Source organism: Oryctolagus cuniculus, chromosome 12 (assembly GCF_964237555.1).
Source record: "Oryctolagus cuniculus chromosome 12, mOryCun1.1, whole genome shotgun sequence".
Lineage (NCBI taxonomy): Eukaryota > Metazoa > Chordata > Mammalia > Lagomorpha > Leporidae > Oryctolagus > Oryctolagus cuniculus.
Window position 1 is genome coordinate 59,906,850 of NC_091443.1, and position 18,595 is coordinate 59,925,444.

Below are 18,595 nucleotides of genomic sequence, written 5' to 3' on the forward strand. Positions count from 1 at the left end.
AGACTGATATTTCAGAGTTTTTGGGGAAATTCTGCAGAAGGACAGTTAATTTTCATAAATTCTTTCAGTGGAGGCCACAGTTAAAATCTCCATCAAGTTTAGAACTCTGGGACTGACAAGTCATCACCACAAGAAACAGTCTTTTCCTATAAGCTTTATTCAAGAAGACCACAACTCCTCCATCAGCCAAGGAAATGCCTAATTCAAAGTAAGAATTAAGAGTATACTAGGAGGGTTCTGATAGTACTGTACAGGAACTGTTTTAGAGAAAGTGGGAGAAATTGTGAGGAAAAACCCACATGTATTTTAGTGGGATGGATGTGGAGCTTTTTAAACAAAGGTAATGATCTTTTAATAAAAAATAATGCTGGCGATGCAGCATGTCAGGCTTCACTAGAATATCATGAATAGTGGAAGCAAAATGAATGGATACAATGAGTTGAACAGTGGATGCTACAGGAGTGAAAGCAAAGCACACATCAAGGAGTTATGGGTAACAAGAAAATGAGAGTGTGCTAATGATTGGGTGCAGACAAGCAAGGAGTAATTCCAGAGCTCACAGTCAAACAAACTGCTTGTGGCACTAATACTTGTGCCCAATTACCAATTCAGAATGAAAATAAAAAGCAGTTTCAGTAGAGTCAGGGTGGGAAATCTCCAATTAGCACCAATTAGTGAAGTTGTTTCCTAGAGTGGAATTCTGAGGACATTCACAAGAAACTTCTCCCAGAATGCCTGGTGGAAGCATTTATTTACCAGGTGATGGAACTCAAGTGATGTATCACTTGACCAGGATTTGTGCCCTGTGAGATGGGACTATAGATGCTACTTGGGACTTGCCTGCTCGATTTGACTGGTCAATCATGGGCTGTACTATTCTTCTTCTGGCATTAATAAACCTGGAACGGAACAGAGAAGTCCAGTCATCAAACTCAATATCTGTGCTCTGTGAACAACTTCGCACACACACGCTGTGGAGAATGCAATACAGCCGAGCGTCTACCGAAAATTACTCTTTTAATTTGAAGGCCATTTTCCCTTCCAGTATGCAAAAAACAGAGTGGATCATCTCCATTGTCATTGCACAACCAACTCTAAGTCAACTTGCATTAACAAAAATCAAAACAAAACTCAGAGCGGGGAAACAAGTTCTCCTTGAGGAAACTTCTATTAATTTGTGATTGTGCTTCTGCTTCTTGAACAAGCTGGGATCTGGTTAAAGTTCACAGGCTGGACGACTTTTCCCCTTGCCCTCGATTCCCCATCACAGGGAGACTCGGCTTCCCCCTGCAGCTGGTCATAAATGGAGACCAGGCTCTGGCACTCCGCTTTCACAAGGTATTGTTAGGTCAGCAAAGCCATCAATTAGGCTGTCTGAAGTTTTATCACCAACACAGCAGTAATAAGTGCTGGCCAGAAAGACTTCTGCTCTTCGGCAACTCCTGCAGTTTAAGCCTGTAAAGTTGGGGGTCATTCAGAGGTCAGTGCCAGCTGGGGGCGGCCTTTCCAGCCTAAGCTGGGACACCCAGAGCAGCGGATAAGGTAACTGCCAACCATAAACCCAGCCACCTTTCAACCCACTAGAAAGACAGAGCCTCAGGTACACATGGTTGATATTAGAGCCCAAGAAACGTTTTCAAATCAGGTGGTGGCTGACTCGCAGGAATGTAAAGGGAGAAGCAGTTATTTCGTCTAAGAAGCCTGGATCTAATTTTGTTGGAAATCCAAAAATAAGTGCCTATTTCATGTTACTTTAATGTTTAATAATGCCCATCAAATATTCATGTACAAACAGAGTAAGATGATAAGAAATCTCCTTTATTTCTCTAAATTTAATAAAAAGAAAACAATTTTCTACCATTTGCGAGTTACCCTTGTCCCTGTGCATTTAATGATGTGTATTCCCTCACGCACTGGAACTTATGCACAGGATTCACTGGCTGTGCAGGAAGGGAATATACCACTCACTGTCCCTACAAAATATGCCCATTGAAAACCATTGTTCAACATTTCCAGTTTCAAATCTTAAGCGCAGAGGACTTAATGATTAATGAGTCTACGTGGGGCCACAGGCAAGAACTGAAAACTCATTCTTTGAAATTAGCCAGAAAAATTCCGTGTGTTGGCAGTTCTGCGTTGCTATGAAGTTGAAGGCCCTTCAAGGAGGACAGGGAGCCCTCACAGGCCTCCTGTGAGCATGCTGGTGGGAAGACAATTAGGCTGAGGAATAATAGCCAGGAGAAAGCCAAAGGAGTTTTTTGCATATGGTGTTTGTTTGCAAAACAACGAACTCCCTTATTACTTAAGAAAGTATAGCTCAGTTGTCAAAAATGTTACACCACCCCCTCGGGATTGGGGAAGAAAGTGACAGGCTACTATGCAGAGGTGAAAACAAAAGGAGAGTTGAAACTGCATATTTATTCCCACCTGTCACCTGAAGTGTTGCCAAGGAATATCTGACCAGATCACAAAGACTTCTAGACACATCCCTCAAATCAGAAAAAGAACTTAATTACCTACTCTTTCCCCCCTGCTTTTACTGAGACCAAGGAGCACTGACCTGGTAATTCCAGCTCCAGGAACTCATTTTATCAGCTTAGGTTAAGAACAACAGAGATGCTCAGGAGTTAGCCAAACCTTTTCTCTGCTCCTTGAAGTTTTCTAACGGAGGACACACATGGCAGGGGTTTTACCTCTTTTTTTATGTGCTACTAATCCTGTGTGTGTGTGTGTGTGTGTGTGTGTGTTTTCCTATAGGCCAACTCTTTAGGTAAAATGAATTGCTAGTTTTTCCCTTTTTAATTTTACCCTTTTATTCTTTTATTATTTACATCTGGAGGTTGTTCCCTTATTTATGTCTTTCTCTCCAGTTCCCCCAAACACTCCCTTACTCACAGGGCTGCAAGGCATCATGGTTCTTAGCTCTCAGCAGGAGAACTCCACACTGTCTTCAAACAAATAATTACGGGGAAGGTTAGAGGTTCACTCAAAGGTCATTTCTTTGGATACTCGTCAGAATGTTTACATTAGTAAAAACGGGGTCCGCTCAAAAGGTTGTTCAATGGGGGATACACAACAATACAGAACATTAAAAAAGCATTCTGTGTGCTAGCAGGTCTTTATAGAACCGCTGAACTTGGAAATGCCACTCCAGTATTACATTTTCAACTAGTTACCATGGCATGGACTGGATGTTCACTAACAGTTATGGCAATGCCCTTTCTTTGCCCACTGCTCTTAAACAAATATCACTAGAAGCTTCTGAAGATTTTCACTAGATTCTTACACAAAGGGTCATAGCGATTTTCCTTTTTTCACTTGGGCTGCATTTAGCTTCTCTGGATTTTTGTTCTCAAACAATGTTTTGATCCGTAGTGCTATTTCTTGCCAGACTCATAATTCTACTACATTCTTTCAAATCTCACAGAATTTTAAAAACATATGGGTCCCAATTTTTCAGAAATTTCTTACCATGCAACTCCTGCCAATTGTCAACTCCTCTGGTCTTGGGATATCTTATTAACACCATAGATATTATTGTTGAAATTAACAATTAAAGAGTTGACTATAAGAAAATTTTGCCATTAAAAAATGAAATTACCACCTGTCCAACTGATGAACCACAGACTACCCTCAGAAAATATACTAGTGTACATAAAATGGAGCCATTTAAAATACAGATTAAAACAAATTAATCCAGGAATAATTTTTATTTGTCTAATATACTTAAGATGATACTACCATATATCTTTCCTCCAAATTTCATGACTTTTTCCTACTTCCTCTGATATATATTTTAAAAATGACCTTGATTTAGTACTTAAATAGTAAACAGAATATCAAATTTTGATTCTACTTAAAATTTTGAGTTGATTTTCAACTTAGATTCTTCAAAGTTTCAAGGTCTAAGTTCCATTCATATGGAAAAATGCAACTTGCTGGTACAAAGACAAAAGATTTTGTCTTAAAAAGGCTCAAAAGGTTTCTTGGATATTAAATGGGTCTTACAAAATAACATTTTGATGAGTTAAGTGTAAATGAATCAGACACATATGGATTAAGTTATCCTTGAATTTCACACGGGTTTAAAAAATAAGGGGAAAAGAGGGTCTTGGCAAAAAACATTTGGACTTTGCCAAACCCAAAACATTTGAAAAATTGCTGAAGACATCCAACTAACCAAAATGCAGCAAGCTGCACCCAACTTAAATGAAAACCCCCACAAGTTATTTCCAGTCCAAAGACTGTTAGAGAATTTTTTAATATCAGATACAGATGAAAAACCTAAGTTTTAATGTCATCCTAGAATGACTTTGAAGTTGCAGACATATAGTACACTTCTCTATTGGTGTAAACAACTTAACTGTTATGACGTTTTCTTAAATATTAAATAGTTCTTCAAAAACATCTTGAGTTTTGTTCAGTAACTCGTATGTAAAATGCGACAGTAGGCCTACTGTCAATCCAGAGCTCACTTAGTCACAATGAGGCTAATAATTTTTTTTCTTTGTTTTAAAGGGTTACACAGATAATTCCATTAGTGACTCCTTAGGGAATGAGTACCCTAAAGTGCACTAATTCCATTGATTGTATTGAACTCAAAGTTAGTATCCAGGCTCACACAAAAGCTCTGGAGAGTACCTACTAAGTCTACCCACTTCCTCTAAATTTTACTTAAACAGAAAATGCATTAGCATGTGTGATCCTTAAAAATTGTATACTGAAACTGTTAGCTTAAAAATAACTTAATTATAGATATAAATGCAATGACTTTCCAAGAATTATGAGGCTTTTCTGAGTCAACTCAGAGATGAAAAAAGAATACATTAAAAAGAATAAATCCAAGATAGCAAATATCATTGAAAATGCATCTGACTGTACTGATGGAGTGATAGCTTCTAGAGATGACACCTTCCTGAGCCCACAGAAAATCCATACTTTTCAGTTTTGCATACTTTTCCACAACTGAAATCTGACCACCGTGATTTCTTTTTTAAAGACTTCATTCCAAAGCATAGTTAAGACTGACAGAAGTAGACTTGGGTGTCATTTGTGATTGCTGGTTGGTTTCATTTCCTTTCTTCCCTTCCCTCCCCCTCCCTTTTAAAAGGCTGATAAATCCCTTCTTTCTGGTTCACTAACTTCATGCCCCACCTGGTAACCAACTCCTTTGGGCAGCATTCCTTTGGTTAGAACTACAGGACTCTGTGGAGTCACCTGGAAGCCACCAGTCCTGAACACTCTGAGGAAGAATCAAGAATTGCTGGAATTGAAGTTTTTTTGCATGGATTGGTTTGGTTTCAGTTTGGTTTGAACTGTGGAGGAGGGATCAGAACACTTTGGAAAAGTGCTGCCAGTCACTTGGTGACTGGGGATCTGTTAAGTGAAAAAGCTCTGCCTCTATTTTTCCCAGCCTTGGGGGTCACTAGCCAGGGAACTTCTTCACAAAGCTTGCTACTGGTTGGCATTTCAAACAATGAAGTTTCAACCCTGGCAAGTCAGTTATCAACTTTCTCCATTTTTTTCTTCCTTTACAAAAAAAAAAAAAAAAAAAAAAAAAAAAAAAAAAAAAGCAAGTCTTAGTGCTCTGTGTTGTGATGGCTAAGAGTAAAATGGTTAAATTAGGGAATTAAGCAAGGTTAATGCTTTTGAACATGTACTTGGGCCCATAAATAACTGAGTCATGTTGTAAACACCGGTCTCTTCTCACAGAAAATTGCGAACAAATTCAGGTAAAAGAATGAGATTCATAGACTACTTAAGGACACATCCACAGATCAGGACACATCCACAGATCATAATTAATTTCCCTGAGCTACAGCCTAATTTATAACTTGATAGAATATTAATTTGCCCATATCTCTAAAAACACATGTACTGCATACTAATAAATTTGTAATATGAAGACATAAGATTAATCTGGAATCACAAATATTTTGTAGCTTTATGAACATGCCTTGAGTAGTGGAGTATTCATGCTGACATGAAAGGCCCTGGGCAAAATGATCAAGTAGGTGATGCTTACCTTTGATGGCCATCTACTGTGTTCTTTCAATACTCTTCCTTTAATCTAATTCTTCCCTAAAGTTACAAGGGCTCACTTAGGTTTTTGACCATGCCCTTTTCAATTACTGTACCATATTTCAGACTTATACATAGAGCAACATGATGAAGAGCAAGGTCTCATGATTGCTACCTTGTACTTCCTATGTGACTGGAGGCAAGTCTACCAAATCTTCACAAACTTCAGTTTGTTTCCTATCTACAAACCGGGGCATACTTGGGCTTGGGTTGCTTTGAGGCTTAAGGGAGTGAATGTAAGATACTTGGCACAATACCAGACATAGTAAGGGCTCATTAAATTGTAGCTTGTAGTCAACATATATTCCTCATAGGTAATAATTAAGAATAGGTGGATGACTATTAAGTAAATCCAATGAATAGAGTAAAAATGTGTTGCACCCCTTCAAGTAGCATGTGTCCATGTGGTACAGTCTTTCTAGAAATCACAGGTTAACACAAACGTAACACCATTGTGGGGATTTTAGGCACTGGAGCAAGGTATCTGCTGGAGGTAGGTGGCAGAATGAGGTATTCTGGAATCATATTCTCTAAATAATTCTCTAGATCTATGCTATTCTTAAGTTTGTTCCATGGGTCAATAGCATCAACAGCACCTGGAGCTCATCACAGATGCAGAAGTACAGTTGTACCCATTCCTGTGTTACCAAATCTGAACTAATGTGGCATAGCAGGTAATGCTGCTGTTTGGGACACCTACACCCAATATCAGAATGCCAGTATTGAGTCCTGGTTCCACCATTTGCTATCCAGCTTTCTGCTAATGTGCCTGGGAGGTTGTAGATGATGACCCAAGTATTTGGGAGACCCAGATGGAGTTCTGGGCTGCTGGCTTCAGCCTAGCCCAGAGCTGGCTGTTGCAGCCATTTGAGGAATGAACCAGCAGATGGAAGATCTCTATCACTCTGCATTTCAAATAAATAAAACTCTAAAGAAAAAAGTCATACATGTACTTTTAAGTTTGAGAAACCTTGTTCTAGATCACATTCTAATTTTTAGTACTCTGCCTAAGAATAGAAACTTGCAAAGAACAAGTTTTAATTGTGATTCCTAGCTGCAAAATACATACAGTTCTCTTTAGGTATCTCAGCTCTAAATAGTCTTTTAATCACTTGCCTTGGGCAACAACAATTTATAATAATTTAATTCACTTTACTCCATCTGTACCTCCTAAAGGAAAAGTTGGGTCAATAAAATGTTTTTCTGTGAAAATAGTTAATAGAGGCTATCTTCCAGGAATGGACAGGAAGATGATGCTAGTTTTCTTTATCTTTTTCCATATCATTCTGTACCATTTGAATTTTTAATAAATTTTTTAACAAAGTATTTTTAAAAATGACCTTGAAGACTTGGCACCTCATTTGACAAAAGTTTCTATGGCTGAAGTAGAGACTTTTAAATACAATATTTGAGAAATTTCCCCTTAGATAGGGAATTATCTTTTATTTCCTTGATAATATGGAGCAACAATAAACACTATTCTATGAGTATAATCACACTCAATGGCATGAAACAAAACATCCTGGCAGGTTGTGATTTTGAAGCACTGTTACTCTTATAGAATGCCATCAGATTATTCATATGTGGCTATTTATTATTCACTGTAAGAGTAATCTTTCAAAGCTACTTGAAAGCAAGGGAGGAGGAAACACTGAAATTTCCTTTAGCTATTCATATCTAGGATCTTTCTTCTTAAAGATAAAATACTAAGTCAATAGACATAAGTTGTACTATATTACTTCATCCTTTACATGATTTGTTGCAGATGGAAATCAACTAGAAACTGAATTGAGAGTTTTACTACTGACATTAAAATTCTTGATCTGGATACCTATACACCTTACAGTGCTTCTGAAAACAACTTTTTGCAAACAGAGAAGTTACATCTCCAGCTTTATCCAACTCTATCAGCATAAAAAGCAGGAGTAACCATCTTTGAAATTAGCAAATTTCAATTACCTCTTCATCTTCTAGAGCACCATATTCAGACTGGGCCTTGAAAATCAACCAATCACTTGATAATCACTTACATACATTCTTAGCCAATTCCCATTATGTTCCTAGCCATTTACTAATTCACTCTAAGAAGTAGAGGATCCCAACAAATCTAGTTTCTTTTTAGTTTTCATGACCACCTTTGATTGAAGTATTATTTCTCTATCCTACTACTCAGTGGAAACAACCTAAGCATTAACTTGCCCAAAACACACCAAGCTGTTTAGCAATTATGTGTTAGATATGTTTGAAGAGATCAAGGTGCACTCACATGCCCTGTGCTATGGATATGTCTCTGATTAGCTTGTCATCTGCTCGGAAGAAGATGTAGGCTGATTCTCCCATACAGTCTAGCAGGCCAGCTGTTAGCTGCCTGTCAAGCCCTCAAGTGGACAAGTAGTCCAGGAGCAAAAATGTCACTCCTTTGATCTGGCAAGGAGCAGCTGCTGATTTATAGAGCAGGACTTTGTTCTTCCGTTCTATTTTACTTTCTTTCCTAAGGCAGAACCACAAAATCTAGGAGAAAAAAAAAGTGCCGTTCCCAGCAACATCAACAAGCTCTGACAACTGCAACAGGGTTTTTCTTGGCCCTAACAAAGCTCTCAGGCATCTCCTTTGACGCTCACCTTTCCCCCTCCCCTTCCCCCCACCCCCAGCACTTTTTGCAATGCGGTAGTTATTGTTTAATTCAGCTTCTGTAAATGGAATGGACTGTGGCCAGCAAGCCTGGGGCATAAACACACCTGTATGAAAGAAGCCTTATTGTAGCAACCATCTACAAGCAGGCTCGTATGAACCACACGTTCCTGAGTTCAGAAAGAATGCTCCATTTTTCCTGACAGCAAATTTTACCTTAAGTGAGTTTCTATTTTTGGTGCCACTAACCTATGATGCCCACATTTGAACTGTTTCCTCTCTAATGGCATTACAAAGAGAAGAAAGGGTTGGATATTTTTTTTAATCTGTAAGCAAACAGATCCATCAAAAAGGTTTATCTACTATCTATATTATCAATCACTGAGTGCTGAGTGAAATGTCCAGAAAGACTTTAGCAAATGCAATATCAAAGATGTCATAATGTTGGTGTCATTAGTACTGATTTATACTGACAGGCTTCCCTGAGTAACATATGAGGAAGTAAAATCTACAGAAGCATGTGCATGGTCTAGCTAAGAATTAGTCTAGTTTTAAACACATGATCCTGTTTTCAATGGAGCAATCTGTGAGGCCAGAGATAGTCTACCAACCAAGAGGGACATGACATACTACAGCCACCAGATATACTGTGGAAGTCATCAGTCACATGTGTATAGATGTATACATATGTACAGGTATTTGGGTACTTTAAAAAGTTTGGGAAAATAGAATTAAAAGATAAATTTAGGGGCTGGCTTTGTGGCCCAGTGGTTTAAACCATTGCTTGTGATGCTGACATCCCAGGGCAGAGTGTTGGTTCCAGTTCCTGCTGCTCTACTTCTAATCCATCTCCCTGCTAATACGTTCCAGAAAGTAGCAGGTGATAGCCCAAGTACTTGGGCCCCTGCCACTCATGTGGAAGAGCCAGATAGCATTCCTTGCTCCTGGTTTAGGCTTAGCCTAATGCTGGCTGTTGCAAGCATTTGGAGAGTGAGTCAATAGTTAGAAGATCTTTCTCTTTCTGTGTCCTTCTCGCTCTCTGTCACTCTGCCTGTCAAATAAATATATAAGTCTTTTTTAAAGATAAATTTATTTCGGTGAAAAATTAATTTTTACTTTAGGGTCAGAGAGATATATATCTGTTCATTCACTTCTTTAAATCTCATATCAGTGGGGGCTGTGATGGTCGAGTCAAGAGTTAGGAGTGCAATTCAAGTCTTCCATATTGAAGGCACAAAGAAAATTACTTGAACCATCACCTGCTGCCTCCCAGGGTCTGCAGTGGTGGAAAGGTGGAATCAGGAGCCAAAGCTAGGACTAGAACTCAGACACTCCAATGTGGGACACGGGCAACTTAACTACTAGGCTAAATAGCTGTTTCCTGGTACAAAAACATTTTTGAAATTCACATGTGTTTTTAAAGATCTATTTATTTGAAAGAGTTAGAGGGAGAGACAGAGGGAGAGAGATCTTTCATCTGCTGGTTCATTTCCCAAATGGCTGCAATGGCCAGGGCTGGTCCTGTCTGAAGCCAGGAGCTTCATCTAGGTCTCCCACGTGGGTGGCAGGGGCTCAAACACTTGGGCTATCCTCTGCTGGTTTTCCCAGGTGCATTAGCAGGGAGCTGGATTAGAAGTGGAGTAGCCAGAATACCAGCCCCTCTATGGGATGCAGGTATCCCAGATGGCAGCTTAACCTATGACGCCACAACACCAGCTTTTTTTTTTTTAATATGCATTTCCATGAACTTTTTGAAGCCACCTCATATGCATGGATTGGAAAATCTATATTTTGAATATATATCAGGCAATAAACTTTGCCAGAGATGAATTCATTAACACCTGGCTTGGTTGTCTGTGCTACTACAGGAGGGATGATAAGATTTATATATATATTTATATTTATAAATATATTTATATATGTACATATTATATATAATAAGTATATGTATTTATTATATATTTATATATATATGAGAGGGAGAGATCAGCTGTCAACAATAGGATATGATATTTATATATATTGCCACATAGGGCAAAGACAGGAATTTTATGGAGTAGGATGAAGTAGAACAGAAGATGAAAGTAGAACAGAAAGATGAAGTAGATGAAGTAGAACAGAAAAGTTGCACAGAATTCCTGCTTCTAATCAATCCTGTCATGTTTTTTCACCCTAGAAACCTTTTATTTAAGCAATACAAACTTCATACATTTCACAATTACAACTTTAGGAACATGGTGATTCTTTTCACCGTACCTGAAACGTTCTAATGTTTTCTCTCTTCTCCCCCTTTTCTTGACTTCCAGGGAAAAGAGAATTTTTCTCCACATCCTTTTTTGCTTTGTCCTAGATTGTCCTTTGGTAGTCAAAGCTACTAAGCACCCATTTCCTCAATGGTCAGAGAACTGTATTGGTGGACGCTTTCTCTAGGGGTGTATTTGTTTCTGGTCCTGACTGAGGTAGTGAATGGGAAGTGAAAGCAAATGCCCACAATAATTTGTACACGTGGCGTAGTGGGTAAAGCCATCACCTGCAACACCAGCATCCCATATGGGAGCTGGTTCATGTCCTGGTTGCTCTACTTCCAATCCAGCTGCCTGCTAATGGCCTGGAAAAAGCAGCAGCAGATGGTCCAAGAGTTTGGGCCCCTGCTGCGCACATGAGAAACCAGGTGAACCTCCTGGCTTTGGCCTGGCCCAGTGCTGGCTATTGTGGCCATCTGGGGAATGAACCAGTAGATATAAGATCTCTCTTTCTGTAACTTTCAAAATAAATAAATAAATAAATCTCAACAAAATAAGTTTAATGATAGAATATAAGGCAATCATATATAATATTATATATAATAAACATGTAATTATACAACTCTCATATGGAGGGAGTATGTGTATAGGTATACATGTAAATAAAAGCATTTAAAAGTTAAGATCATGCCCTTAAAGATTTTAACTTTTCACACTCAAAAACTGACAATCATGATCTGGAACACATTAATGTAAATCAACATAGCCCATAGTGAATAAAGGCACTAGATTCAGGCTGCTCCCAATTTTGATCTGGAAAACATGACTACAATTAATAGGCAAACTGGTGGAAGTTCTTAGCTATAAGTTGAACCCCTGAAATTTCATAATGGTGGAATGATAAAATATGGTGTCTGAGGAAGATCTTTTCCAATAGCCATTTTTAGAATCAACTGAACTGATAAGAATCTAGAGACTAAGAAAATAGAGAAGTCTTTTGTCTAAGCCAGGTGAAAAAGGGAAACAGAATGAATTCCTAAGGTGGCAGAATTGTAAAAGTGGGACATTTAGTTTAGAGAACTATTCAATTGTGTTTAGATGGGAAAGGGAAGATACAAATACAAAGATACCAAGACGTATTACTGGTATGTTACGGTATACAGTTGATGGAAATTGGTAAAAAAAAAAAAATTCCTATTTGTTGTGATGGAATGAGGCAAACTCAATTTTACAAATGTTAACCTTTAGGTAGACAGTGAGACCATCAGACTGAAAATACATGTTCCCCCCACTCCCGCACTGCCCTCCCCTGCTCCCCGCCAAAGCGGGGCAAAAGAACAGTGTGGGTAGATGTTTGGTGTAGCAGTTAACATGCTGCTTGGGATACCCACATCCATGAGAGGAGTCCTGGCTCTGTTTCTGATTTCAGGTTCCTGCTAATGTGTATTCTGGGACGCAGCAGGTGATGGCTAAAGTGGTTGGGTTCCTGTTACCCACATGAGGGACTTGGATTGAGTTCCTGGTTTTGGTCTGGACCAACCCTAACTATTGTGTACAGATGAGGAGTAAAGTAGTGAATGGAAGATATGTGTTTGTCTCTCTCTGCCTTTCAAATAAATTAAATTAAAATAAAAACTTTAAAAAGATGAGTAAAAGGTTAGAAAGAAGTGATTTTACTTCAAAGTCCTCTAACCACTTCATATTTCTAAAACTGTATGACTATTTCAGAGCTATGAGAGTAGATATATACTGGCTGGCTACCTCCCCCCAAAAATGACATCCTCTTCATATTCCTTCAAGTGTTACAAAGCTCTTTATCTGATCATGGTTGTTTAAATCAATCATCAGTAAAAAAACTTCTGTAGCCATGGCTTTATTTCTATGAGGTCCAATTTGCCACTTCTTTAGTAAAAGGTGAAAGAGTTGTAAGATCTGGAGAGAAACCAGAGTATGCTTCTTTTAACTGTGAAATAATGTGTGTGAGTAGATGTAGAAGTGCATGGTAATTACATATGCATCACATTGTGTGCGGTTACACAAGTTGTGTTCTACTTTATATTTAACAGAATTTTAAAATCTGGATATAGGAAAATACATGTAAACAAACTACAAGGTTTTACGCAAAAGCATGAGACAATCAACTTTGAGTATTCTCTAGGTAGTAACAACTAATTTAGAAAAGAATTGACAGGACCAAGTGTTACATTTAAAAGGGACTCCGATAAGTGTGATGGTTTCCAAATTGTGTCCTCCTTTCAAACCATATTTTTCTTTTTAGATGAGATTTTAAGGTGAAAAATATAGCACTTCACCCAAAATGGTGTGGAAACAAATGGTTCTCAAGTCTCTATTCTTCAACTCAGGCCAAACCACCCAACACCAAGCCATCTAAAGCCACTTGGAGGGAAGGTGCTATGCATGTGAATGTCCCTGTGGCCCTTTCATTTGGCTGTAGGGCTCCTTTTTCTAAAGCAGCAGGGGACGCTTCAGAAGTCCAGATTGGCATGCCAGAAGTGTTTGGATGGACCAGGCTCTGATCCTTCCCTCCATTCTCCTGCTGGTTTAAAAGAAAAGATGTGGCAGAAGCCACATTCAGAAGGTGGCAACATTCTTAGGGCCCTTTATCAACACTACTGCTTTCATTAAATTGTAGCTCGGTCTCTTGTTTGAGAGGCTGAGATTTTAGCACTTTTAAAGGGAACCATAAGTGAGAAATCTCCTAGGTGTTAAGCTTTAGAGTGGCTTCAAACCAAAATATGAAAAAAATGAGATTAAAACACAGGAAGTCAAGTAGTATTAAGAAAAAGATCCAACAAACAAAATATCATAAATATACATATGTCACATTCTTTCTGTTAAAACCAAATGTAATTGAACTAGTTTATATTGGCAACTGCCAGTAAGAAAAAAAATCAAAGACCTAAAACATCTTAAAAGTCACTTTAAAATAATCTATAGTCTTAACATCTAACAATGATCTTCTAAAATTATTAAAACATATCCTATTATGTCAGGAAGCAAAAAAATCTATTCATGAATACATGATTTCATGTTCTCACACCTATGATGTTTGAACATCAAAGACCAAATTCCAAATAAAATTTCCTCTGACTGCCTTTTCTTAATAACAAATTAAGTATCTTTTACATTGATTGGATAGCCAGGTAGCATTCTCTATCTTCTGCAGAGATGTTATATGCAGTCTTTCCAATGTGACGCTATTATTACCCACAAAATTTTTAACATCATCCCGTAATCATAAAAGACATAAAATATATCTTTATAAACCACAGGAGACCAAGCAAACCAGCAGTTATGCCACATCTGCTTTAGTTCCTAAATATTTTAGCTTTATAGGGTTAGTGGATTTTCCCCCCGATTTGCAAAGAAATAAAGACATCACCTTTTGATTTTGACATTCCATAGAAGACTATAATCTCCAAGAAAGAAGCAAACATATTATACTGCAATTTGAAAGAATTTTTAGAGCACATTCAGATTTCATATCTTTTATCAGAATTTCATATCTTTTATCAGAATTTATCAGAATTGATTTAACTCTTTGGAAATGGAGATGATTCAAATGCCATTTCTTAGTATTCATAAAGTAACAGAACCATCTATCAAAAAGTAATTTAATATAATAATTGACTTAACTACTGCAGAATCTTTATAGTCAACATACAAATAAACAAAAAGGCAATTAAGAAATTTAAAGTTGGGGCCACTGCCTTTGGCGCCAGCATCCCATATGGGTGCCAGTTAGAGTCCCTGCTGCTGCACTTCAGACCCAACTCCCTGGCAATGTACTTGGGAAAGCAGTGGAAGATGATCCAAGTGCTTGGGCCCCTGAACCCATTTGGGAGATCTGGAAGAAGCTCCTGGTTCCTGGGTTCAGATTGGCTCAGGTCCAGCCTTTATGGCCATTTGAACAAGCAGATGGAAGATCCACCTTTCTCTCTCTCTCTCTAACTCTTTCAAATAAATATTTTTTTTCAAAGCAGCAGTTCCTCAGACTACATCACCCAGCTAGTTTTCCCGTCACATCAGTTACTCAGTGCTATATTCCCAGTTTACTTGTCTGACTTTCCCAAGAGATAGCCTCTAAAGGGCAGGACCCATGTCTTAATTCATTGTTATTGACACTATGTCCGGCATATAGTGCATCCTCAATAAAATGTTTGGAGAATGAATAATGAAAGGAATGGATGAAAATAAGGTTCCTTCATCTTAGAAATAATTTAGAATTGGGAAGAAAAGGGCCTTTAAGAGTTTTCTTGTCCTCATTTTACAAGTAGTATCTCTCAGAAAATGATTTGCCTATGAGTGGGGCAAAGCTAAGGCGGGGAATTACTCTGGCTCCCTGGTTCTGGTCTAGTTATCCCTGGACCCAGAAACAACACACGCTACAGACTAGAGGCATTATCTGAAGGTGTGACTCCATCTCCACGTGAGAGGGGCCAGGTGTGTTGCCAGTTTTTGGCACCTTTAACTAAAATACCCTAGAGGTACTTCTTGGGAAGGAAAAAGTTCATTTTGGCTTACAGTTTGGAGGTTCACAGTTTAGATTTAGGTGGCCCCATTAGTCCATCATCTGGTGGAGGCTGGCCATGATGGGGCAGGTGTGGACGAGCCATCCCAGGGAGAGCCAGATAGCAGAGGGAGAAGCTAGGGTGAACTTGGCTTAAACAACCAACCCTGTCATGAGAACTCCCTTCTGCGAGCAGGTCTCCTAACTCTCAGACACCATAATTTGGTCAACACTCCATGCTTAATCCAGTAGCTCTTAACATAAGACCTTGGAATATAAGCATCTGCATGAATCTGGGGAGCAAGGTTCTGTTCAATCCATAACGCCAGGCAAATCTTGAGTACAGACATGCAGGAAGAAAAGGACTTGACTTGGCAGAAATTGGATTTTTTGTTCTTCTAGGTTGTGGGATAATATGTGTGGTATAGGAAATAACTGTACTGGGTGTGGGAAGTGTGCTTAACTCAAGCAGAGAAGGTAGCCTGAGAGTACTGGGAACTAAGGTCAATGAGTTATTTTATGTGGGGATGTTGTGTATGTGTTGGGAGAAAGGGACAAAGCACAGGCAGTGAAGGAGGAAGATTTGTGAGATAGAGAAAGGAAGGGAGATTAGGAAACTTCCTTAACATATTTTTCTTATTTTTGAAAGGCATATTTTCCCTAAAATGTGCTCTGAGGCACAATAGTTTCAAGAGGTGTTTCTCCAAGAAGGGGTTCTAAGTCAAATAAGTATGAAAAAAACTAACATTAAGGTACACAAATTGAAGTCACCTTTGCTATAGGTTATGCCATTGTCTCTAAAGGCTGAAATATATTATGGGTTTTTGGTTGAGGGGTGATTCTAAGCAATTCCTAACTTCAGTTATTAAGATTCTGGGGTGGGAGTATGGCATTTGGTCTAGTGGTTAAGACACCCTTATTCTACATCCAGGTGCCTAGGTTCAATGCCTAGCTCTGGCTCCTGATTTCAGCTTCCTGCTTATGTAGACCCTGGAAGGCAGCAGTGATGGCTCAATAGTAGGGTTCCTATCATTCACATGGGAGACCTAGATGGAGTTCAAGACTCCTAGCTTCAGCCCTGGCCCAGCTCCAGCTATTGTAGGTATTTGAAAAATGAACCAGGTATGAGATTTCTGTCTGATTCTCTGTCTGCCTATCATACAAAAAAAATAAAAAGAAGAAAAGATTTTAAGGAGCACTAGGATTGTAAAGCTTGGGTAAAAAAAGGAGTATTCTGGTTTTAACAGAAAGTGTACTTTTAAGTCACTAATCAACTTGAAAATAAGATTTCCATCTTTGAGTGAACCAGTAGATGGAAGATCTCTCACTCTGTCTGCCTCTCCCTCTGTCTCTGTTGCTCTACCTTTTGAATAAATAAACTCATAATTTTTAAAAGGAAAAAAAATCCATCTTTATATTTCCCCAATTCAGACTCTGATATAGAGAATTGCTTGTAGGGCTCTTGTCTATCTAACCTGCTCATAGTTCAACTTCCCAAAATGATCATAAAACCTGAACACCCCATGGGTCCTTGACCCCCAAAATATGCTGGCTGAGAAATTCTTCCAAATGTTTCTTTAAAAAATTTTTTTGATTTATTTGCATTTTATTTGAAGGGCAGACACACATACACACAATGAGTGAGCAATGGAGAAAGTTCTTACACTTGTTGGTTCACTCAAATGGCCACAACCAGCCATGGCTGGGCTAGGTCAAAGCCAGGAGTCCAGAAATTAACCTGGGTCTCCAAAGTGGATGGCAGGAACCCAAATGCTGAGCCATCACCTGCTGCCTCCCAACGTGTGCATTAGCGGGAAATTAGAATTGGAAGCAGAGTTGGGATTGGTTCCAGGCACTCAGATATGGGATGTGGGTGTCTTAAGCAACGTCTTGGCTGTTGCACCAAACACCTACCTCTTTAGAATGTTTCTATCTCAAAGGTAATTTGATCACCAGGGGACAATTTTAGGCAGGAATATTTTCTGTAACCTTTTCTGTCTTCATATTTTCCTACTCAATGAAAAAATTTTTTTAAAAAGTCAAACTATCATTGGGTGTTTTGCTAGGCTTAAAATTTCTGTTTCAAAGCATTAGAAACAGAAGAACGATCTATCTATCTATCTATCTATCTATCTATCTATCTATGCTCACACATTGCTTGCAACACCCTCTGCATCTTTTGTTAATCAGAACTGTGATTGGGTTGTGGCCACCTAACTTCAGCATGTCTATTACATACGCTGGAGACTCATGTTTGGAGGAGGTGAGGGGCAATGTAAGGGGGCACTAAGAAAAGGGAAGAGATGGGAGCAGAAGCACTGCTTTGGATGATGTACATCAAAGGCCCCCACCCCGCATACCCCAATCAATTCTACTTTCATGTTTACAGAGTCTACAAGCACAAAATCAGCTTTTACTTAGAACTGTGTTAAACACCACCTGCCTGCCCTCTGAACCTCGCTGTCCTGGGATGAGGTCAGCCTGGTGAAGGGCTCTGGTTCTATAAGCAATCCTGTCATTCAGACTAACAGCAGTGATTCACTCACAGGAGGCAAAAATGACTCAATTGTTGGGCTTATTGACTCCAGGGAGCACGGCTACTCTATCATTACCATGGAGTGCAAACACCCCGAGCTCTGTTTTGGTCCACTTAAAATTACTATTTGCTGTGAAGGATTGGCAAAGCAATTCGTAAAATGATGGGGGTGAGAGTCAGGCAAGCGCCATTATGGGCTTTTCCTTCCGTTTAAGCAGAAGTAAGCAGTGCAGGCCTCGTTCTGAGCCTGACCCACTTATTTAACCTTTTATTCACTTTGCTGTATTAACATATATTAACTGGCTATGTAAGCCCTAGGGGGGCTAAAAACCTCATGACCAAATTATGGTTCCATTTTCACGGGTAACCTCTCCTTGGGTGAAAATTAAACCCCAATATAAATACATTTTAGGTCGATACAAAATTACGGAGGAATGCCAAAAAACAAATGCTGAACAACAGTCCTGAAGACTGCAGCAACCATGGAGTGGTTGGGCAAATTACACACAAGAGGAACTATTTGAAAAACCAAATAAATTTAATTAAATAAGTTATAAAATTATTTTCCCGTCT

General features: G+C 38.8%; 1 protein-coding gene across 12 annotated transcripts in view; it reads right to left on the minus strand.

The window, feature by feature from the left end:
• MEIS2 (Meis homeobox 2) overlaps positions 1 to 18,595 on the minus strand; it is a 238,093-nt gene that overhangs the window by 4,729 nt on the left and 214,769 nt on the right. For all 12 annotated transcript variants that reach the window (XM_070053349.1, XM_070053353.1, XM_002717990.5 and 9 more), the window contains one exon: positions 841 to 899. In XM_070053349.1, coding sequence (XP_069909450.1) covers positions 841 to 899 — 59 coding nt within the window. The remainder of the gene's footprint in view (positions 1 to 840; positions 900 to 18,595) is intronic.